A 24,677-nucleotide genomic window follows, 5' to 3' on the forward strand; every position below is an offset into this window, starting at 1 on the left:
GGAAGAGCAGGGAATAGTGAGTTATTGTTTAATGAATACAGTTTCAATTTGGCAGGATGAAAAACTTGTATGCACATGTCATATTTAGGTCAACCATATTAATTTGTTGGGGGGTGGGGATCAAAAACAGTCAAGTATTGGCAATGCCACTTGGTTTGACTTAGTAAAAATAAACATCTTACATGGTAACCATATACACCAAGGAAAGTGGTGACTTTGGGGGAGAGGGGCAGGAAATGGGGGCTTTAGCTCTGTCTCTGACATGTGATTCCTTAAATAAATAAGTACAATAAAGATCTGAAGCTGATATGGCAAAATGTTAACGTTGTCTACCTTAACAATATAGACACAAGTGTCTCTACATTACTTTCTGTAACTGGTTTGAAATTTTTCATGAATAAAAATAAAAATCGTGCCTGGGAGAAGAGAAGTGAGTCTGGCCAGTGTAGACAACTGGGTCAAGCAGCTTGACTGGGAATGGAGGAGATGGGGCAGGATCAGGGTTGACCGTTTATTGAGGAGAAGAAGCCCCGGGGTGGGGGTGGGGACTTCATTGGTGGCGCAGTGGTTAAGAATCTGCCTGACAATGCAGGGGACACAGGTTTGATCCCTGGTCCGGGAAGATCCCACATGCCACGGTGCAACTAAGCCCATGTGCCACAACTACTGAGCCCAACTACCACAACTACTGAAGCCCATGTGCCTAGAGCCCGTGCTCTGCAACAAGAGAAGCCACTGCAATGAGAAGCCCATGCACCGTAAGGAAGAGTAGCCCCCACTCGCCACAACTAGAGAAAGCATGTGCGCAGCAACAAAGACCCAACGCAGCGAAAAATAAATAAATTAATTAATTAAAAAACAAAACAAACAAAAAGAAGCCCTTGGGGGTAGGGGAGAAATGAAAGGTTCAGGAAAGGGGACAGTGGGAAGTTACCCTGAGGTCCCCAAGAAGAGAGTCGGGAGCCATTCCCAGGAAGCAGAGCACCTGAGGCAGAGCTGGAGTGGAGACAAGGTTGCGGCCTCTGTTTGGGGCCCACTGAGCATGAATGTCCACTGGGGTCCGAGGCAGGAGCCTGAGCTGCACATTCCTCAATTCTCCCCCATCAACGTCCTCTCTCTCCAGTTCGGTCTGTGAATCTGGGTCTGTTTTCTTTCTGCTGAGTTCATCCCTCAGCCCCCACCTGGGAAGTCCCAATCACATCAAATCCAACCCCGCCCTGCCCCTCCCCCCAGAAGCTTTCACTTGGTGCCACCACGCAGATCCCTTTTTCGCTCTCCCAACTGGTCCTGACTTGTGTCCTTCTGCTGGGAGCACCAGCCTCCCTCTGTCTTTCCTTGTCTCTCTTACTTCTTCCCAAACCGGACCCAGTTTGATTGACAGAGAGTTCCCGTACCATACAATTCACCCAAAGTATAGATTTCAATGGTTTTCAGCTCAGAGTTGTGAATCTTCATCACCATTAATTTTGGAACATTTTCATCTCCCCAAACAGAAACCTCATAACCTTTGGTGACCATCCACTGTCTCCCCCTCTCCCCAGCCCCCCGAAACCACTAATCTACTTTCTGTCTCCATGGATTTGCCTATTCTGGACATTTCATATAAGTGGAATCATACAATATATGGTCTTTAGTGACTGTCTTCTTTCACTGAACATCGTATTTTCAAGGTTCATCCATGTTGTAGCTGTGTCAGTGCTTTATTCCTTGTCTGGCTGAATAATATTCCATTGTGTGGCTATAACACATTGTATTTATCCATTCAGCAGTTGATGGATTCAAATGGACTTTTCTCAGGAAATCTCTCCTGATTTATTTCTACCTACTCCTCCTCTCCCAGGCCCGAAGCATTCTGTAAATGGGGATTCCTTGGTGATACGGCCTCTGAGAATGGAGAGAGCAGGAGGCAACCTTATGTTTGCAACCTAGCAGAGCCCCTTAGTGGCTGAGTGACTGGCCCTCCTTGGGGCCTTATTTCCTCCTCAATAAAATGTGGACAATGATACTTCCTTCCAGGATTGTGGGAAGTCCTGATCCAAGTGGAGCATGTGGCAGAGTGGCCTGGCATACAGAAGGCACTCAGTAGTGCTGGGTCCCTTTTGTCTGTGTCGACCTTGATCCCAAGCTAAGGGTGGGCAGACAGGAACCATACTTCCTTCCTTGCTATTCTGCTGTCGATGTCTGAGTGCGGTGTTCTTTGACGGGAGTCAGACTAAGGAGAGAAGACATAGAAAGGAAAGAAAAAGCAGATATCAAGGAATACCAGAGGAATGTAATAAAAGGATACAAATGAGATAGAAAAAGGTCTGTAGAGCAGGTATGTTTCAGGGTTGAGCGTGGTGAGATAGGAAGAACATGGGGTTTGAAGGTTTGAAGACCTGCGTTTCAGCCCCAGCCCTGACACATCCAGGTCACTTACCTCTGGGTTACAGGGACGGGTGCCCTCAATTTCCCCCTCTGGGGGTGAGGGGGTGGTATGAGCTCATGGGCCCACTGTTGTGTAAACCATTTACCCAGGGACTCTGAAGGCCAGGTGGTGTCCCTACTGATCCAAGCAGGTCCTGGCTGTGGCCTCTCAGTGACCTGACACGTTGTCCCCTCTGTGGGTGAGTGGCCTGGAGCTGTCTCAGGCTGGAGCCCATCCTTCTCGGTGTCCTGGAGGCCTCTAGGACTCAGGGGAACCTGACAGTGTTCATTCATTCATCAAATTCCACAAACCTACCTCTTGCAGGGCACTGTACTATGACTAAGACCTGGCTCTTGCCCTCAAGGGGCCCACAGACTTGGGGTGAGACGGACACACAAGGCACATTCAGATATAGGATGCCACTGGCCTTGTGTTACTCTGTGACTCTAAACACCTTCTGCCTTCTTGTGCAAATTGCCTTCCTGGATGTTTCTGTTTCTGATTTCCAGGACTTGCTCTTTGGCCTCGTCAAATATATAGAGATTTCTTTCTTTATTCTTTGCCCAAGAGATTAGCACAGTGGCAGTGCCCTCAGGAGATTCTCAGGGGATATTTGATGGATAAATAAAGACATGAAGGATGAAAAATGAAAGTGTGTGGTATGCCTTCACAGAAGTATGCCCACAAGTGCTGTGGGAGCCCAAAACTGAGCTGGGGGGGCTTCCTGGAGTAGGTGATGTTTGAACTGGGTCTTGGGATTAGAGTTTGCCAGGTATATGTATTCTCAGCGCAGGGAACAGCATTTGCAAAAATATAAAAAGGTCAGAATGGTAAGAACTTCCTAGTGGCTGCGTGGGTGTCGGGGAGTGAGGGTGGAGTGAAGAATGGAAAGTGGAAGGGAGGGATGGGGGAGCAGTCAAGATTTTGAACAATATAAAGAGAAAAAAGTAGAAAGATCACTCAGTCTTGACACTTGAAGACAATCACTTTTTTGCATATATATATTTGTTTAAAACAACTATACATATGTTCTTTTTTTCCCCAGACCCCATATATATATATATATATATATATATATATATATATATATATATATATAGGCTTTTTTTTTTTCTATGTGTAGGAGCTATTTGTTTCAAGCAGAGTTCTTTCTCTGTTTTTCCAAGAAGTTAACTCTGATACTGCGTGGGGAGAAATACGGTTTGCAAGGGACACTGAAGTGGGAAGCTGCCATCGTAGCCACTCGGGAGATGCGAGATGCCTCTGGGGCAGTGGGATGGGGAGGAAGAGCGGTTTGTCCAGGTAAAGGACCTGGGAAGGCAGGTTGCTTGGTGGGTGGGAGAGAGGGAGGAGTCGGCGCTGACTCACAGGATTCTAGCTTAGGAAACAGGTTGCTGGTGATACCTTTCGGATAAGGACTTCGGATGAAGTGCTGGCAAGTTGTGAGAAGCAGATAAGGAGCTGAGATGTGTGAACACCTTAGATTTTTGTGGAACTGTCCTGCGGGGAGTGGCCACGCGGGCTGGTGTCCCTGGGACCCCACACCTGTCTGGAACACCTGTGGGGTCCGGGTAGTTGTCCTGGGGTGGGGGTGGGGGGCGCGCCCCGGTCGTCGAGGCCCTAAGCCCTAATGTAATGGGACCTTCTGGGCCGGGCGCAGGCTGAGCGCGTCCGTCTGGGAGGCAGCGCTCACCAACTCCCGATGCAGGTGACCCCATCTCATCGGGCTGGGGAACAGGGGTTCAGGAGTCTTGCGCCCCCCTCACTTCACGTGGGGGAGTTCGAATTCCGGCCCTGCCACTTCCTGCCTCAGTTTCCCCATCTGCACCCGCTCGCAGGCGGACCCGAGAGCAGTATGTAACCTGCAGAGGCCACGACACATCGATGGCATCCGGCGAGGGGAAGTGGCCAGGCCTGGTCGCGGAGGAGGGTCGCGGGGCAGGGGCGTGAGGAGCCGGGACCTGGCAGAGTCGCCCTGCGGGACAGGCGGGCCCGGCCGGCGCCGACTCCGCGCCTGGGGGCCCGGCTCGCGACCAGGCCGTAGCCAGAGCCCTCGCCGCCCAGTCGCCGTCAGAACAAAAGTGGCGGCGGTGCCCGGCGCCCGGCGTCCCGCAGGCCCGGCCCCCGCCAGGCAGCCCAGCAGCCCCGCCGCCCGGCGGCACGACGCACAGCGACCGCGTCTTCGGCCCTTTCCGTCTGAGCGTGCTCGGCTCTTTCCGCTGCGGCAGGCGCAGGTGGAGGGGGCGGGGCGGGGGCCGTGCGTGGTGACGCCTCGGGGGGGTTGACGCACCGGCGTGCCCCGCCCCCTCCCCCTCCCCGTTCAGGCTCTGGAAAGAGAAGAAAAAAAACTTTCTTTTTTTTTTAATTGAGGAATCAACAGCCGCCATCTTGTCGCGGACCCGACCGGGGCTTCGAGCGCGATCTACTCGGCCCCGCCGGTCCCGGGCCCCACAACCGCCCGCGCACCCCGCTCCGCCCGGCCGGCCCGCTCCGCCCGGTCCTCGGCGCCCGGTCCGGCGGCCCCGCTCGCCTCTCGGCTCGGCCTCCCGGAGCCGCGGCGGCGGCGGCGGCGGCGGCGGCGGCGGCAGCGGCGGCGGCGGCGGCGGCGGCGGCGGAACGGGGGGTGGGGGGGCCGCGGCGGCGGCGGCGGCGGCCCCGCTTCGCGCATTGTTTTTCCTCACGGCGGCGGCGGCGGCGGGCCGCGGGCGGGGAGCGGAGCCCGGAGCCCCCCGGTCGTCGGGCCGCGAGCGAATTAATTAAGTGGGGCGCGGGGGGGGAACGAGGCGGAGGCGCGGCGTCGGCACCATGTTCCCGGGTACTGCCTGAGCCGCCCGGCCGGGCGCCGTCGCTGCCAGCCGGGCCCGGGGGCACCGCCGGGCCGCCGGGGCGCCCCCGCCGCGGAGTGTCGCGCTCGGGAGGCGGGCAGGGGATGAGGGGGCCGCGGCCGGCGGCGGCGGCGGCGGCGGCGGCGGCGGCCGGGGGCGGGCGGTGAGCGCTGCGGGGCGCTGTTGCTGTGGCTGAGATTTGGCCGCCGCCTCCCCCACCCGGCCCTGCGCCCTCCCTCTCCCTCTCCCTCGGCGCTCGCTCGCGGCTCGCGGCTCGCGGCTCGCGGCTCGCTCCTCTCCCCTCGCAGCCGGTCGGGGCTGGCGCCGACCCCCGCCCCGGAGCCCTCTCCGACCCCGCGGCCCGCGCTCCGGGCTGTTTTCGCGAGCAGGTGAAAATGGCCGAAAACTTGCTGGACGGACCGCCCAACCCCAAACGAGCCAAACTCAGCTCGCCAGGCTTCTCGGCGAATGACAGCACAGGTGAGGAGGGGGCCGGGCCGGGGGTAGGGGCCCCGGGGGTCGCTGTCAGCCCCACCTGGAAGTGAGTGCCCCTGGGGGACCCGAACTCAGCGGAGGACCGCGCAGCCCCTTCCCCGGGACCCGCGCCGCAGAGGGGGAAGTTTGTCGGAAGACTGTCATGGGGCCCGAGTAGGGCGACACATGCCCGGGTGCGCTCGGATCGCCCGGAGTTGGTGAACCCTCCTCGCGTGGAGACCGAGTGGTACTTCCAGCGAGAAAAAGTAAAGTGGAGCGTGTCTCTTCTGCGTGGTGATTCCGTACCCCTCCCTCTGCCGCCGTGTGTCGACACACGCGTGGCTGTCTGGAGGGATGTCAGCGGAGGGTAGGTTTGCTGGTGAGAAAAGAAAATAGTGCAGTCGAAAGGGGACCCGAAGTGTTTTCTGAATTGGTAACACATTCACAAGGCTGCGACCAGAAGACACTCCTAGCAGCAGCCAGCTTGTGAGTTACGACTTAGAAGTTACTTGGAATGTGCTCATTGGGAAAATGCTTAGTAGTTATTTTGAAAACTCTTGTTGCTGGTCACCTAAGTCATTACATTTTTCACAACCCCAAACTTCGTTAGCAAGATGTCATGAAAGTTGCTGTGGAGTGTTTAATTTCACTTGTATGACTTCGGAAGAAAGTTAAATAGCAGATTCATCTGAGCTGCAGTCTCCAAGGGCGCTTGTGTTGTTTTTACAGTGTAGATATATATTAATTACATTTTTTCCCAAAAAAATTTTTATCAGGGTACTGAATAAATCATTCTTTTAAGCAGCTTCCTTGGAAACTTCCTTAGGTAATCATGTCAGTTACCTAAGAGAAGTATTTTAGTTTTCTGTTCATTTAATAATGCTAGCTTCTTCTGGGCTGGTTCACGGTAGCATTATGAACTAGTTGTATTTCCTCTTTCAGAACTCTCCTTTGCAGTAAAATAAAAACTTGTGCGCTGCTGTGAATGATTTGATTCCCAGCGCAGCTTGCGTTTCTCCACTACGGTCTTGAGTAGCAGCATCTGAAAATCAGTTTATAATGAATGGGTCCAAATTGAATTATATTGCTGCAGCAATGCCTTCAGATTTGCAGTAGACACAGCTGTTCAGCTTGTGCAAATATTTCTGGGACTGACCGCTAGTGTTTTTATACTAGTGGTCTAAAAATCTATTTCTACTGTTGAAACAAAACTTGAATTTTGTGGCTTCAGTTTTAATACAATTCCTAGACTGTTAGTTAAAGTAGAAGTGAGGGAAACAATTTTTTTTTAAAACCAGTCATAAGATTCTTGTCTGGTTGAAATAAATTTGTTAAACAGTGGGGAGGAATCAGTAAATCTCACGCTATATAAGTCACTAATAATACTCTTCCTAAAAACTGATAAGGAGTTGAGTTTGATGTTAATTTTGTAAAATTGGTTTATCTGAAATGAGAAATGTGGGAACAACCAAGATTTAAATACTCTGATTTTACTGCCTGAAAAAAACTTATGATTTTACTGCAGAATAGATCTCCTTTGCTTCATTAATCTTGGCATGTTTGAGTGAAAAATCTTTAATCATATGAAATATAGATCGTACCAGACAAGTTCAGCCTTGAAGCTTGTCCTTTGAAACTGGTAACTTTTGAATGGCTTTGCAGCTTTTCTGTTGTTGAATGAGGTTATTGTAGATTTTGTTTTATGAAGAAAGACAAATTAGTAACATGACACTTAACAAAAAGGCTTGTCCCACTATATACTTTCAGCTGTTTCCAAGATGGTGCCCAAAGGATTGGCTTTTGGGTAGTTCTGTTATTGGACGGTCACATATTTACTTAATGTGCTGCTAATCACAACAAAGTTTATCAGAAAGGATTTTCTACTCTTGACCACTTTTTTCCCCTTTTCCAATTTTGATCCTTGTAAGACATTGGGGCTCTTTTATAAATGTGGAACAAAAAAGTCAGTTTTTAACAGTTCTGTTTAAATAATCCAAAGAATAAGTTCACCGTCATATTTATGTTGGGTCCTTGGTTGCACATCATCACCATCACATTATTGTGAGAGGGTCTGTTAGCGTGGTGGGCCACAGAAGGGGTCATCATTGAGCATATTAAAAAAGGTAAAACGTTGTCTCCTATAACTAAAACAGAGATCTTAAGGATGTATATTAAAGCCAATAAAGAACTAAAGCAATTACATTACACTAGTCAAAGGAATGAAAGCATTTGGTTAGGTGGAAAAGTGGGGAGAGACCTGGGAATAACATTCTTGAGAGAGACAGCGTCATTTTAGTGAGGGGATGTGTGTTTTTGGCTTCTAGGATAAAATTGGGCCAGGCAGAGCAAGGTAGTATGTTCCATGCTCATGTGGTAAAATTTGAGGGAGGGGAGCTCTGCATGGGAAGAGCTGAAGGGTTAGGAGGAGAAGGAGGCGGCCTTGGTGGCCTGAGAAACAAGAGTGACTTGGACTGTCACGATGCAGTGCATGTCTCTGGGGACTGGCCTGTGGAGCCATCAGTGTCAGCTGAGTCCCGGGGCGGGTGTGCGGGAGGGGCAGAATAGTACACCTGATGCTGGGGCGCTTACCAGCCAGGATGCTGCCTGCAGGGTGCTTGTATGTGTGTACACTCCAGTAAGGTAAGGCAGTTACCAGCCAGGATGCTGCCTGCAGGGGGAGCGTGTATGTGCATGCACTCCAGTGAGGTAAGGCGGCATCTCTGATAAATGTCATTGCCACCAGAGACTGATGGGAGAGATCAGTGCAGGCTGGGGAGGTCAGGGAAGGTTTCTGAGGGGAGTGTGCAGAGCTGATGCAGAAATAGGGAATGTACCGCAAAGACAGGTAACAAGAGGAAGAAGGAAAAGCAGTACTTTTCACCCAACCCCAACCTTTCTTCTAGAGTGGCACAGAATTTGATGGTATCAGATGTTGTTGAAGTAGCATTTTCTTGTTTTACATTGAAGGCGTAAACGCTTTTTTACAAATGTCATCTTCCTTCACTTGGCACCCTTTATGAGAAGTAGGACTTTGTGTTACCAGTGTATATTTAGTTGTGTGTTTTGGAAACTTTTTTATTTAATATGTCCAAATTAAACCAGCATATTAGTGTCTTTCAGCAGCAGGGATTCATGATTTAACAGCGCGGAACAAATTAATACCTAGGCAAGCAGTAGATCTTTTTCGGTCAGCTTTATTGAAGCCAAATTTACATTCAACAGATATACTATAAAAAAGTTTTGTAGGACTGCCTTTTGAAAGTTGAACACAGGTATGTTTCATCCTATGCTGTATAAATCTCCCTAAGCAGTTGTGGTTACATTTTATACTGTGAATCCCTTTAAGTGCAAGAGAAAACTATATTTAAAGAAACTTGGTGTAAATACTGTTACCAACCAAAATACCTTTTACGGCAAAATGATGACCTTTCAGGTTTACATATCGGAGTGCTTTTCTCCCCATCATCTCAGTTTGGTCCTCACAGCAACCTGTGAGGCAGGAAGGGAAGATACTGTTCCTGCCAATTCCAGGTGAGGAACCAGACTTAAGAGAGGTGATCTGCCCAAAATAACATAAAGGGTAAAAACCAGAATCAAACCTAGATCATTAAAGTAAATTGATAAATTCATCTTAGAAATCTACATCGATAAACATGGAATTTACTTCACTCGTGGACCCGGGAGACTACAGTACTTAGCAAGTTTCAGTAGCATAACTCCAGCAAGTGAATTAAGTCCCTGTAGGGAAAGTTTGTCAGCAGCTAAGTTTCAGTAGCATAACTCCAGCAAGCGAATTAAGTCCCTGTAGGGAAAGTTTGTCAGCAGCTTTGGAACAGGAGAGTGTTCTTCCTATTAGGGGCCTGGGGTAGGAGCTCCCCCCTCCCTCTCATTCTGGTGCAGCAGGGTGTTATTCAAGGCCTATACTGGTCTTACATTCTTGTTTATTGCAGTGGGTAATTGAGGACCAGTTAGGTTATTTCATCTCTTTACTAAGTTCTGGCTAACTAGGAAATGTGAGTTTTTGTAGAGACTTCTAGGGCTTTTCATGACTTGTTTAGCTTTTACTTAGTAGAAGAGTAGGGATTTTTGAATAACTGTGAGAGTGGTGAGAACAGTGGCCTCATTAGAAGTTCCTTGGGGATGGCAGGTAAGTATGAATCCCACCAAGGGAGCCTTCACAGTAGAGCAAAAGATTGAGAATCACTGCTGTTTAAAGCTTGAATTTGATTCTGTAATTCTCAAACATAATTGAGAATGGCTTGTAAAGGGACTTAGGCTTAATCCTACTATTGAAAGTTGATGCTTACATTGTTAGCCTGTATTTTTACAACTTCTGACTTGTGCCATTCTATTGATAGTTGTGTGACAAAGTGATTATTTGGGGCTACATAAGTGCCAGCTTTGTGTTTTTACTTAATGTGTTTGAGAACAAAATAGTTTAAAATGATTGTGCCAAAGTATAACTTCCCGTGTTAAGATGAAATGTTCCTTATTGTGAGTTTTGAAGATTAGAAAAGCTTGCTTTAAGCCATTTTAGTTCTTGGGGTAACATTAGTCAGGACACTACCTCTTTATCTCATTCAAACCAGCATTTCAAGTATATTCCAAGGGCACGTGAAGAGATGTTGCTCAACAGAGGTTTTGTGCTCAGAAGAAATTGGTCATAGCTGAGGCACTTTCTTGCGGGCCCTCCCAGCCTTAGTTTGCTGATGGGCTGTGAGGCTTGGAGAGAGGGGCTTGCAGTTTGCACCATTCCCAGATACATGGGTCAGCAAGCTTTTTCTGTAAAGGGTAAGAGGACATAATTTCAGATTGCAGGCCACAAGGTCTCTGCTGCAGCTAACTCAGTGCTGCCATTTTGACGTGAAAGCAGCTCTGGACAATATGTACACGGATGTGTGCAGCTGTGTGCCAGTAAAACTAGAAAAACTCTCATTACAAAAACCGGCAGCCAGGTGGTTTGACCCTCAGGCTGCAGTTTGTGACCCTGATGTAATGTGGGACTGGTGCTCTGAAGATCCTCAGTTTCCTCATCTGTGAAAAAGAGAGGATGACCATCCCCATCTCCAAGGGTGATGGTGAAGGTGGAATGAGATGCTGTGTGAGAAGTGCCTGGTCTGGAGTGAGTGCTCAGTGCCTGGTGCCAGCACCGTCCTGACAGGGGAGAGTGGGTGCACCCTGGTAGTCACGTTTGCTGATGGTTCTGGAAACAGTAGTAGCCATGTATGTGTGTCGACACAGGCGCACAAGCAGGCAGATCTTTTTGTAGTGTAGCACATTCAGTATATAGCCAGGAGTTCTTTAATCAATACTACTTATTTTATTTTATTTTTAATTAATTAATTAATTTATTTATTTGCGGTACGTGGGCCTCTCACTGTTGTGGCCTCTCCCATTGCTGAGCACAGGCTCCGGACGCGCAGGCTCAGCGGCCATGGCTCATGGGCCCAGCCGCTCCACGGCATGTGGGATCCTCCCGGACCGGGGCACGAACCCGTGTCCCCTGCATCGGCAGGCGGACTCTCAACCACTGTGCCACTGGGGAAGCCCAATACTATTGATTTTTGCCTCCATTTTCAATTGTATTTTTTTGTAGGAACACGATGGTCATGAAATTTTAAAATTGCAAAAACTTAGGCACTATGGTATGTTCTGAAAATTCTTACTAATTTTGAAGTGTATTTCATGGACTATTTAAGCAGCAAACAAATATGTGATTCTGTTTCTTTACTGTGTATATTACAGTTCAGTCTGAGGTACCCCTTATGCAGTAGCAGTGTACAAAGGATTCTGGTGATGCCTTCAAGTAGCTTAGAACTATGTTGACAAAGATAAGACATAGAGGCAAAACTTGAGAAAAGAATATAAAATGCAGTCAGGTGCCCAAATGCCTGAGTCAGAAAGGGCAATTGAAGAAGGCTTCATTTATTCACCCAGTGTTTACTGAATGCCCCATGTGCATAACCCCAGGGCTGGGTGTCCAAGTGGAGGTGGCACCTGAGGCAGGGCCTTAGTACTCCTGTTCTGTGGTGCCCCCTGGGCTTCTCTCACTGAGCCAGAGCAAGGAGCCAGGCAGTTGGGGAAGTCTGCTGGGTTTCTGTGCCTTCTGTGCGTGGGGAAAAGCACTCTGGCTACTCAGAGAGTTTCATCTCGGTGGGTGTGATCTCAGCCCATGGCTTGCATCTAGTCCTCTCAGGTTGTCCAAGATGGTCTCTTAGAAGCTCTCAGACTCCTGGCCATGCCCTCTGGTTTCCATTACGTGTGCCCAGTGTTCGCTGAGCCCACTCTGAGGCCTTTCCTTAGTGGCACGTCCCTTATCAGAGCTGTCCCATGCCTGATGGGCTCCTCTGGCCTGCTGTGGCATCCACAGCTCTTGCATAAATTGGGGGAAGGGATGCCATACTTTCCCAATTCAGTCTAAGCTTAGCTTTCAGGATTGTCACATTGCAGCAAGTCATTGATGCAGGAAGTCAGCGCTTGCACCAGTGTCTGTTGGGGGCTTTTGCGTGTTCACCTTTTTTGTGGGGGCTGTGATTTGCTGACAGTAGTGCCGGAAAAGAGCCATGTGCAAGGTTGCCCAGCTCGAGCTTTGACTTGAAGAGATGTGAATCACAGATTGGGGTGGAAAGGTATCTTTAGGAAAGGCATGGAAGTAAGCAAAAGTGGCTTTTTTTTTTTCCCCCAAGTTCTTAGACAATATGCAGAATGTTGCTGACTTTGAAAAATCTGCCTTCAGGGTGTTTTCTTGTTCTAAATTTGGGAAGTGAGGCTATTTTTGAGCTCTATGTCTGGAAGTCAAATTCCTTTCTTTTAAAACCTTACCCTTAGAAAGACCTTGGATATCATCCCGTGTAACGTTTTCCCCCATGTTTCATTTCCATTAATCAAAAGAATGTTTAGTTGAACCATCACTAAGAATAGTAAAATCTAATGCTGAAGAAATTTTCACTCGGTTAAACCCGACTTTCCTATTTCTAGATGTCCCGTCTGCTGCTCTTTGAAGATCTCTTAATTTGCCAGTCTTTCTAATACACCTGTGTATATAGTAGGTGTTTCTTAATAGTTGTAGCTGTTTAACGGGATTATACAATTCTGTTGTAAAGCAAAATCTTTTTTCTTTAGATTTATTTTAATTAATTTATTTATTTTTGGCTGCATTGGGTCACTGTTGCTGTGCACAGGCTTTCTCTAGTTGCGGTAAGCGGGAGCTAGTCTTTGTTGCGGTGTGCAGGCTTCTCATTGCGGTAGCTTCTCGTGTTGCGCAGCATGGGCTCTAGGCATGTGGGCTTCAGTAGTTGTGGCGCCTGGGTTCAGTTGTTCCACGGCATGTGGGATCTTCCCGGACCAGGGCTCGAACCCATCTCCCCTGCATTGACAGGTGGATTCTTAACCACTGTGCCACCAGGGAAGTCCCGCAAAATATTTTTATATTTCAAAAGCTTCCCTTTGCACTGCCCCCAAATATTTTGAATTTTCCTTATAAAAACGGTACCATCTATATGTGTTTTAATTTTGTACTTAGAATAACCAATGAAATAGCAAGAAAAATAAGCTACTGTTTCTTCTGATAGCCTGTAGAATGAGGCTTGAACAATATTTGAATAAAGTGGATTTTGGTATTTGATAACAAACTGAATGATAACACTCAGGAACTATAGAAATATATCAAATAATTGGGGTTTTCTTTGACAGTTATGGACTGTATGCGTTTGACCCAGTTCCTTTGGATTAAAATATTTTGAGTGTTTGTCACTTGATTAAAAGTAGAACCTTCTAACCATGACTCAGAGTTGAAGGAAATGTCAGAGCTTTTTATACTGGGATACAGGTAGTGAGGAAGGAGCCTGGCCTCCACTCAGTGGACACTGGATCTCAGCTTCCAGCTCATCAGCTCTGTGCCTTGGGCCAGTGACTTTACATTAGAACTTCGTTGGGGAGGGTGAGTCTCATCTCTAAAAGAGATTTTTTTTCCCCCCTAGAATTTTCCATTTCTTCTCACTTTGGTTAGCTTTGCATATTGGACTCCTGTGGTTCCTGGCATATAGCCGGTTGCAGCGGCTATTATTATTGTATCATTGTGGGAAAGTACTATACATCACCTACCCTTGGGCTGGTGAGGATGGGACTGATGTAGGTGAGGGGTCTGACCCAGAACCAGATCCATGGACGTTTCTTGCTGAGTACACAGGAAGATGCTTCCCCTTCCTGTTCCACGTGGAGCACCAGGGCTGGTGCAGTCTCAGTACCAGCTTGCAAAGGAATGAATTAGAGGCTGAGATTCAGGAATCCCACAAAACGGGTAGGAGTTTGACACACTTTACTCAGTCTGTATTTGAAGTTAAAAACTGTCCTTTATTGGAAAATTGAAGTCTAAACGGAACTGTTTTTCCCGTATTGTTTCAGAACAGGGACTTGATTTAGGTTAGGACTTAGTGAAAAAGGAAAAGTGAACATGGAGAAGCTATAAAAATGGTCTTTTTTAGCAAACAGGGGAGAAAATGGCCTTTGAATCACTATCCAGTTTAGTCAGGTTAATTGGTTGAAAGAAAGAGCAGTGAAATTTAATTTCCTCTTTGATTCAGCTACCACTGACCTTGAAAGGAATGGATTCAGCTCCTCCCTGTATTGTGGGGGGTTTTCTCTTCCTACAGATTCTATAATAGGAAGTTACTTCAGTTGGAGTTTACTGTTTTTCCAGTCTCCTAGATATTTTAGGTGTGGTGATTTATGGATTTTGCTAGTAAAAATCACCCCATGGCGGACAAAGAATTTTTGCCCCTAACATTAAATCTTATTTACATTTTATTTAATCAGTAATTTTTATTGAAAGCAACAAGGCACAAAGTATTGATAGATTTTTGTGTTATTTTGGTTGTGCCTTTACTACTCTGGGATTGGTTTTTGTTTGAAGAGCACAACCTGCCCAGAGTTGAACTTCTCTTTTAAAGATCTCTGAGAAAATCTCATTCAGTGATTTTTAGCTCACACTGGTGAGCTAAAACTTATTTTAGTGATAATTCAGTGTTTTAGCTCACACTGGTGACTTTCTCAATCTTTGAAAGTTAAGGAAAAATGGGTTCCTTCTCAATGGTAAGAGTGAGTTTGGACATTTCCTTTGTTTGAAATGCTAGTGTTCTCCTGATACTAAGTCCAGCTGAACTTTCTGTGATGATGGCCATGTTCTAGACCCACACTCCCAGTACTGGATCCTCTAGGCTCTTGTGGCTAGTGAGTACTTGAACTGTTAACTAATGTGAGTCAGGAGCTACATTTTAAATTTTATTTAATTGTAATTAATGTAAATGTTAATAGCCACATGTGGCTATTGGCTGCTGTGTCGGACAGCACAGCCCTGAGTATATTTACTTACCTCATTTGTCTAGAGTGTTCTTTTAAGATATTTATGACCTAGAGGGCAAAGTCCCTTTAAAGGGACCAACTTGTAAAGATGGAAAGCATTTTCAAAAATACTCATTGGTTTAGATATAGGATTTTTCAGTCATGTAGAAAATATTTGTTACACTGTGATGTCAGTCCTGGAGATCTAGTGGTGGGGACACAGCAGGTCCAGGGTCTGCCTTCATGGGAGACAGCTATAGTCAGCTGTGACCGAGTACCTTGGAGAGGAGGTCCATGATTGGGGCATAGGACAGAGTCTTTTCTTAAGGGTCTTGGAAGGCCTTCTGGGGGAGGTGACTGAGACCTGAGGATGAACAGGAGTCAGGGTGAGGTGCTATTCCAGGCATAGGGAACAGCATAAACAGCAAGTGTGGAGGTCTGGAGGTATACACTTTTGAGCGTGTAAACTTTTTGCAAAAAGTCAGTTTTGTTTTTGTTTTACATTCAACAGGATACCATTTAGAGGCAGCGTGGTCTTGCCTCTTAGATGTGGACACTACTGGTGTCCTGTGCTGAGAAGTTGGGTGGGCCTGAGCTCTAGTCTCAACTCTACCACTATTTATCTATTCTTTTATTCAACAAATATTAAAACGCTTATATAATTCAAATTATTTATATGTGCTTATTATGTATGGGACACTCTTGGGCTGTGGTGATATCAGTGGGGGCCCTGTGTTCTTGGAACTCAGAGTGCAGTGGTGTGGGCAGGCAGTCCAGCAGCCCCACCAATGCCTGTCTTATTTGCGAACTGAAATCAGTGTTGTGATGGGAAGGAACCAGATGCTTCAGGCTGGGTGGTCCCGGAAACTTCTTAGAGGAAGGGCACTGGAGCTCATTGTAGGACATACTAGCAGGGGGAGTCAGGCTGGGTGTCTGAAGGCAAGGTAAAGTCATGGAGAGCCTGCAGTGTCTGACCAGGGAGTCCAGACCATCCTTTTAGAGCTTAAAAAACAATACAAAATTTTAGAAGCCCATCACATCCAGGGTAGTTGGAGGAAGTGACTGTGATTTGTTCTCTAGAGGCTATATCATCTTTTTCCAAGGTATATTTTTCCATCTAAGTTCATACCTGCAGGGAGAGTTGACAACTGCTTTCTCTCTTCCCAAACCCCATTTGTGGGAGGGAAAAGACCCCACAAAAAGCAGCTTAAGAATCAGAACTACAGTTGACCCTTGAACGACGTGGGGGTTAGGGGTGCCAACCCTCCCTGCAGTCAAAAATCCACATACAACTTGCCCTCTGTATACCAGTTTCTCCATATTCGTGGGACCTCTCTATTTACTACTGAAAAAAAAAATCTATGTATAAGTGGACCTGTGCAGTTCAAACCCTTGTTCAAGGGTCAGCTGTAGTGTTCTTATTTAAGATATTAGGAAATTTTTGTACCAACAGGTAATTCTTCTTTAAAAAGTTTTTTTTTTTTAAATTCTTTGACTGGGTGACATGTTCATAGGGTTCCAAAAAGTACAAAAGACTTTAGTGAAAAGCCTTCCTTTCCTGTTTACAGAGTCACCCAGTTCCCCTCCCCACAGGCAACTAGTGTTTCTTGTATATCATGCTAGACATACGCTGTGTATGTAAGCACAGGCCATCTCTTTTTACTCCTTCTTCCCAAAGTGACATGTTATATATATTGTTCCACTATAGGTGCATTTCAGACTGATAAATACCTGAGAGCTGTAGGAAGTATTAATATTTGAAGATCAGGCTTCATTCTAAAAATCCTTTTTTTTTAAATGGTAAAATGTTTTGGTGCTGTACTTAAATAAAACAATGATTTTTGTGTTTTTTCAACACTTTGTAAATAGGAAGAATTGAAGTTCTAAAAAGTAATTTCATCTTGAAGAGTATTAGAGGTTTTGTTACTGTCATCATGTTGCACATCATTGGACCATGGTTCACACCAAAGTTCTGTTTATGGTTTCCCAGCTTCTGGAAAAGATTCTTTAAACCTGTGGTTTTTATTAACCACGTTATTAGTTGACATACAAATGTCTGTAGCTTAACCACCTACTTGTATGCCAAGTACAATAGATAAGGTAAAAATCAATCTCTTGCTTGGTAGGACTTCTAAGAATATTCATGTTAATTCCAGACCTTTTTATTAATTTAGTTAATTAATCTAGATATTGCAGAACACTAAAGGTGACCCAGAAAGTCCTTCAGAAGAGGAGTAGCTGAGTCCTTTGCCATTGTAAATCTGGGGAGGGAGAGTGATGGGTATTTAAGATGGAAGATAAGTTTGAGAATCGTTAAATAAAAAGTCAGGATGGAGAACAGAAATGGTAATTAGATCCTTTTTAGAGGTAAAAAGATATATACTGGGCTTCCCTGGTGGCGCAGTGGTTGACAGTCCGCCTGCCGATGCAGGGGACACGGGTTCGTGCCCCGGTCCGGGAAGATCCCACATGCCACGGAGCGGCTGGGCCCATGAGCCATGGCCGCTGAGCCTGCGCGTCCGGAGCCTGTGCTCCGCAATGGGAAAGGCCACAACAGCAAGAGGCCCGCGTACAGCAAAAAAAAAAAAGATATATACTAATGTGTCCATAGGGTATTTTCAGAAGGAAATCCCTGAAAATTGTTTTCCTTGGGAGTGGGGGGCTGGGGACGCTCCACTTTCACTTTATAGTCTTCCAAATGCTTTTTTAAAAAACATAAATATATAATTTTTAAAACAAAAAACTGGGCTTCCCTGACGGCAAGGCGGGTGAGAGTCTGCCTGCCAATGCAGGGGACATGGATTTGAGCTCTGGTCCGGGAGGATCCCACATGCCGTGGAGCAGCTGAGACTGGGTGCCACAACTGCTGAGTCCACGTGCCACAACTAGTGAGCCTGTGCACCACAACTGCTGAGGCCCGCACGCCTGGAGCCCGTGCTCCGCAACAAGAGAGGCCACCGCAGTGAGGGGCCCACACTCCGCAATGAAGAGTGTCCCCTGCTTGCCACAACTAGGGAAGGCCCGAGCGCAGCAATGAAGACCCAGTGCAGCCAAAAATAAATTAAATAAATAAATTTATAAATAAAATTAAAAGAAAAACTAGTTTAAAAGTAAATCAGATCCAAAGCAAAACATCTTTATTATTTGTGGTTAGAGGAATCTGTTAAATGGTGAGAACTGGAGTTTTTGTTAATTCCTATTGCAAAACCTCTAGACCTCTATCAAGAATGATTTGAACGAAGTGTAAATTAACTTAGAGGTGTTGTCCAAAGATGGGAAAATATGATTGTGTGTTAGTGTGGTGTCCAATCATCACTTCCTTTGTCACAAGCTCTGATTTTTTAACAATCTTTTTTTTTTGAAACATCTTTATTGGAGTATAATTGCTTTACAATGTTGTGTTAGTTTCTGCTGTATAACAAAGTGAATCAGCTATATGTATACATATATCACCTTATCCCCTCCCTCTTGCACCTCCCTCACCTCCTTGCTATCCCGTGCCTTTAGGTGGTCACAGAGCACCAAGCTGATCTCCCTGTGCTATGCGGCCGCTTCCCACTAGCTATTTACATTTGGTAGTGTATATATGTCAATGCTACTCTCTCACTTTGTCCCAGCTTACCCTTCCCCTTCCCTGTGTCCTCAAGTCCATTCTCTACATCTGCGTCTTTATTCCTGTCCTGCCCCTAGGTTCATCAGAACCATTTTTGATTTAGATTCCATATATATGTGTTAGCATATGGTATTTGTTTTCTTTTTCTGACTTACTTCACTCTGTATAACAGACTCTAGGTCCATCCACCTCACTGCAAATAACTCAATTTCGTTTCTTTTTATGGCTGAGTAATATTCCATTGTATATATGTGCCACATCTTCTTTATCCATTCATCTGTTTATGGACATTTAGGTGGGTTCCATGTCCTAGCTATTGTAAATAGTGCTGCAGTGAACTTTGTGGTACATGTCTCTTTTTGAATTATGGTTTTCTCAGGGTATATGCCCAGTAGTGGGTAACAGAATCCTTTTATTAGACGTTTCTTCATTGGTGTGCTGGAAGCTACAAGACCTGACAGCCAACTAATGTTTTTTCAAGTACATTGAAATAATGTCAGCTTTCCTGACGCGAGCAACGTGTACCTTACTACTGTGTTGGGTACAAAATATGATATGTAGATTGTCACATTTCTTTAGGAAAAAATTATTTTTGTAAAGTCCTTCTTTAAAGTGCTTTTTATTTTCCTGCCTTTTAAGCTCATTTGAATACTAAAAATATTTTAAACTAGTATTGAACCCATTTCAGATTTCATCCTCAAACGTAAACACTACAACTGGAACCAGGAGCATCTGGAAGCAATTCAGGTATTATCACCTAGGCTGAAGCTAATCACCTGGACCTGGACACCCCAGGGGCTGCCTTTTAAAAATCAATTTCTTTAAAAGGAGGTTCACTCACATGGTTCAAAAATCAGAGGACACAAAGCTGTAGAGTGAGAGCCCCCCTCCTTCCCTGTGCTCTCCTCCACGGTTTATCTCTTCAAGCAGACAGCCTATTCTTAGCTCCCTTGCCCCCTTCCTGCCGCCTTCTTACTGGAGGCAGCATACTGTCCACATGGTTACATACCTGTACACAGCAGCACATGGAGAGCTTCCTTATTATCTCTTTCTGTAGTTGCTAGTTTTTTGTTGTTTTTTTTTTAATGTCAGAAATTGGGAGTTAGTATTTATTTATTTTTGGCTGTGTTGGGTCTTTGTTTCTGTGCGAGGACTTTCTCCAGTTGCGGCAAGCAGGCCACTCTTCATCGCGGTGCACGGGCCTCTCACTACCACGGCCTCTCCCATTACGTAGCACAGGCTCCAGACGCGCAGGCTCAACATTTGTGGCCCACGGGCCTAGCCTCTCTGCGGCATGTGGGATCCTCCCAGACCAGGGCCCGAACCCGTGTCGCCTGCATTGGCAGGCAGACTCTGAACCACTGTGCCACCAGGGAAGCCGTGTAGTTGCTAGTTTTGTTATGTGAGATGTGCCATGATTGATTTAATCTGTTTCCAGTCTTGACCCGTCACAAACAGTGCTTTAATGAATAGCTCTGCACAGTTATGTGTATATCTATAGAACAGATTCCTAAAAATGGAATTAATGATTAAAAGGAATATGCATTTGTAATTTTGATCATATCATCAAACTGTCCTCCAAGAGCTTGTGTGTTGGTGGATCCTTAAAGCTTTAAAAGCAGCACACTTAAACCCAGCATAGACATCACTGGATATTTTGTATGTTAGTTATTAATATAGTTGATAAATACTCAAGTTATTCTTCAGCTTGTGATTCTCTGGCATTTTGTACCTCTCAGCTGCTTGTGATTTATCTGTAATCTAATGACATACTTTTTTTTTTTTTTCCTTTAAGACTTAATTTTCTTAGAGCACTTTCAGGTTCACAGCAAAACTGAAGGGAAGGTACAGAGATTTCCCATCTATACTCCTTGCCCCCACACATGCACAGCCTCCCCATTATCAGCATCCCCCACCAGAGTGGTACATTTGATACCATTGATAAACCTACATTGATGCATCGTAATTATCCCAAGTGCATAGTTTACCTTAGGGTTCACTCTTGGTTTGGTACATTCTGTGTGTTTGGACAAATGTGCAATGGCATTTATCCATCATAATATTATCACACAGTATATTTTCACTGCCCTAAAAATCCCCTGTATTCCTCCTGTATCTCCCCCAGCTTCCTGACCCCCCCACAGAAAAAAGCAGACTCCTGGCAATCGTTGATTATTTTTACTGTCTCCATAGTTTTGCCTTTTCCAGAATGTCATATAATTGAAATCAGGTAGTATTTAGTCTTTTCAGATTGCCTTCTTTCACGTAGTAACGTGTATTTCAGGTTCCTCCATGTCTTTTCATGGCCTGATACTCATTTCTTTCTAGTGCTGAATAATTTTCCATTGTCTGGATGTTGGTGTACTTTCTGGACTTCATGCATGCATTTTCTGTTGTGGGCTTTCTTTTTTTTGTTTTTTGTTTTAAACATATATATTAAAGTCTTCACCCCCCCAGTACCTCAGAATGTAACTTTATTTAGAGACAGGGTTTTTTTTTTTTTTATGTTTGTTTGGGGTTTTTTTTTGGCAGTACGCAGGCCTCTCTCACTGCTGCGGCCTCTCCCGTTGCGGAGCACAGGATCCGGACACGCAGGCTCAGCGGCCATGGCTCACAGGCCCAGCCACTCCGCGGCATGTGGGATCTTTCCACGCCAGGGCACGAACCCGCGTCCCCTGCACCGGCAGGCGCACTGTCAACCACTGCGCCACTAGGGAAGCCCCTGTTGTGGGCTTTCTGATAGCCCACACACTTCCATATGTTGTACACTGACACCTCTGTGTCCAGAAGGTCTTTCCCATTCTTCCTGACTTGGTGTTGCTGCCTGCCAGCTACAGCTCCCAGCATTTGGGCCAGGGGACCTGGTCTCTGGCTGTCTGCTTGCCTGTACTTACATCGTGGCCAGGTAGTCTGAGGTGGCCCAGCACCTGGGGTTAGGGTGCAGAGGTTGAATCCTAGCTCAGCCCCCACATTCCTCCTCCTCTAGGACTTTTAATTGGGTTGCAGGGTGGCTAGGCAGCTCCTCCCCTTGGTCCTAGTGCCCTTCTCAGCCATGATGGTGGAGAACAGTGAGCCTCTTTCTACTCCAAACCACCTGGTTGCTTTTCGGGGCTGCTGGGTGGTTTATGGTTGGTTTAGTGGTGGTTGCTGCTGTGACAGTACCTTCTTTCCCACTTTTGTCCCAGGAAGGCTTTTCTCCTCCCTTCAGGGCTGAGGGAGGCAGCACACAAACCACACTTAGGAAACTTTAAATTGTCCTAGCTGTCTGAGAATGGCATCTCCTAGGAACCTCTAAGTGAGTCAGATGAGGATAGGAGGCTGGCTGCAATTCCAGGACTCTCCTGATTTAGGATCCAGTGTGACAGAGAACTTCCACTCAGGACTGTCTTATAATCCTTTTATTCAAGTTTCAAGTGAGCCTAGTCCGCCGTGCACAGAACGAAGGCCTGAGAGCCGGTACTTGCTCCCACTGAGGAAGGCCTGGGAGGAGGTGGGTTGCCCAGCCAACCCCACTTTGACTCTTAAGAAGCAGATAGTGATCTCGAGGAAGGACATATTTTTTTGTTCAGTGTAAAATCATTGTTCAGAATAAAGTAAAACCCCATTCTGTACTAATTTATGTATCTACATAAAAGAAGCCTTAATCACAGAAGGTTTTAGAAAGAATTTGCTTTTAATTGTTTCCTAATAATTGTTGTAAAAAAAATAAAAGATGTCTTTTAGGAACTTGATTAAATGCCTAGATAAAGTTTATTTGTAATGGCATAAATGCCAATAAAACAGTGCCTTTTCTTTTCCTTTAAAAAAAATTTAATTCTTCATTGTTGGAGAGTTGTTCCATTTATTTGCATAGTCTCCAAGAATTTTCAAAGCAAAGTAAGCTTTAATTCTAGTAGAATCATCAGATTATTAGGGCTTTACCTTACAGAAAAGATGATTGTTGGCACGAACCCTGTACCAGGCATAGGGTGCCAGTCCTTGATGTGTGTGCATCGTTCAGTCCTCATAGCAACTTCGGAAGATGGGACAGTGATGGTGATAATAATGACTAATACTTATTGAGCCCTTACTGCATGACAGGCTAAGTGCTGTATACACATTGTGTGATTTAATTCCTTCATCAGTGATCCTAGAGGCAGGTACTATTTTCATTTCCAGTTTAGATCTGAGGAAGCACACATAGGAAGGAGGAGGAGTGAGTGACAGAGACGGACCTGAATTAAGCTCTGGCAGGGTAATTTTCTCACTACCCCAGACTGTTCTTCCTGTGTTGTCAGTGTCTAATTAGTAATATATTAATAAATGCACTGAAGAGACCTAGAATGGTCTCCAGGTCATCTAAGACTTATAACCCTGTGAAAATGTCTACCATTCTATGGATTCCTCATCTTTAGATGTGAGCTTTTTCAGGATGCATTACCCTTTTTGGCTCAAGTTTTTTTGTATACAGTTTTGACTCAGGAATTAAAAATTCTTCTTGTAAAAATTTCCAGGGTTGATAAGTAAAAGTGCTCAGCTTTTGAAAGATTTAAGAGAAGCATTTAGGTAGTCATGGTTATAGTACAAGTAATGCCAAAGAAAATGTAGAGAAATTCTGAAAAAACTTTAAAGAAAGCAGACCTTTTTCACAGGGAATAAGGACTGCAGGTAGAAATAGGGGTGAGTGGGGAAGAGAAGATATCTGTGGGAGGGGAGTTTCATGCTCAGAAGTAGAGAAACATGAACACAAAACAGCATCAAAACTCTTACGTAGTTTATTTCTAACACTACCATCTCTCGTTCTCCATCATGCCATTTAATCCTTGCATCAACCATAGGATAGAGGGTCATTGATGCTGAGGTGTAGCCAGAGAGTGAAATAGACTTGGCTGGTTTTCTGGAAGATAGAGGCAGCAGGAAAGAGGTGTAAGGAGAAGGATGAGTAGAACAATGTAACATTTCAAGAAAATTCATTGTTGAATTTTGTTCTTTGTTTCTATTTTAGGAAACTAGTAATAGATGCTAAGATTACTACTTGATATCTTTGGCTAGACAAGTAACTTGTTAAAATTGATATTGTGTATCATCTGTAACTGGCACTCTTCTCTGTAATTCATTCTCTCATTCAGCATGCAGATGTTTGTTGAGGGCCTTCTATATGCTAAGCATTGTATGGCAGGTGCTGGGTAGACAGGATCCCTGCTTTCAAGGTACTTACAGACTCGTGAGTTGTAACAAGAAGTTGATCATATGATTTTAAGACTCATTCATTATGTCTTTAGAGTGTGGAAAGTTCATACTTCTGGCCAATAGCAGATGTGATAAACTGGTTTGTACACATTTTGGGAGAAAAATCAGTTCTGCCAATACAGAGAATTTGGGGCTCCAAATACAATTCAAAAGAGAAAATAAGGTATTATGACAGAAAGAGGAGAATTTAGAAAACTTGAGGGAAGATGTGTTTTCTAGATGGTTTGTTTAGCTGTTGCATTTGAAACAAGTCTTTCAAACAAAACTGTTTTCGGATGTTATTGGCTGGACAGATTGAGTCAGTCACTTGCCTGATATTTGATTTTGTAAAATGAAAAGCTTTTTTCAGCCTACTTGATAGTAGTTCATTCCTTGTTTAAGGTGAAATGCTGACTTCTGATCGTGATGCATAAGAATGGGTCTTGCAGCATGTCTGTCAGTGTGTGGTGTGACCATCCCCTGGACCAAGGTCTCTGCGTGTGGTCTAGGAGGGAAAGGTCCCTCGTGGTCGCACATGATGAAGACCTTCCGTTCCTGAGGCGGGCCAAGTTTGGTTGACTTTCTCCTTCGTAAGCTGCTGCTGTGGGCACCCCATCCTTACCTCAGTGTGATAGAGACTGGGGAGCTCGTAGCTTCTTTTCTCAGGTCAGCTTAATTGAAAGGGGCTCTCGGGCAGGTCTCTGTGAGACCTGGCAGAGACCAGGGGAGGGAAGAGGTTCAGCCCCGCCCCCTCCCCAAGTGCCTTCAAACCAAGAAGAGTCATTTGTGGTTCCTCAGGGAGCTGGTGACT

The 24,677-nt window shown here is 45.6% G+C and overlaps 1 protein-coding gene across 2 annotated transcripts in view; it reads left to right on the forward strand.

Moving 5' to 3' along the window:
* Nucleotides 1-5,408: 5,408 nt before the first annotated feature.
* The window catches only part of CREBBP (CREB binding protein), a 130,518-nt gene continuing 111,249 nt past the window's right edge, over nt 5,409-24,677 (forward strand). Inside the window, exon 1 of one of the 2 annotated variants that reach the window (XM_065893566.1) lies at nt 5,409-5,712. In XM_065893566.1, the coding sequence (XP_065749638.1) occupies nt 5,628-5,712 (85 nt within the window). In that variant the 5' untranslated portion in view covers nt 5,409-5,627. The remainder of the gene's footprint in view (nt 5,713-24,677) is intronic. The other variant, XM_065893565.1, reaches the window with a different exon arrangement.

The sequence above is a fragment of the Phocoena phocoena genome, chromosome 15 (genome assembly GCF_963924675.1).
Source record: "Phocoena phocoena chromosome 15, mPhoPho1.1, whole genome shotgun sequence".
In the NCBI taxonomy this organism is placed as follows: Eukaryota; Metazoa; Chordata; class Mammalia; order Artiodactyla; family Phocoenidae; genus Phocoena; species Phocoena phocoena.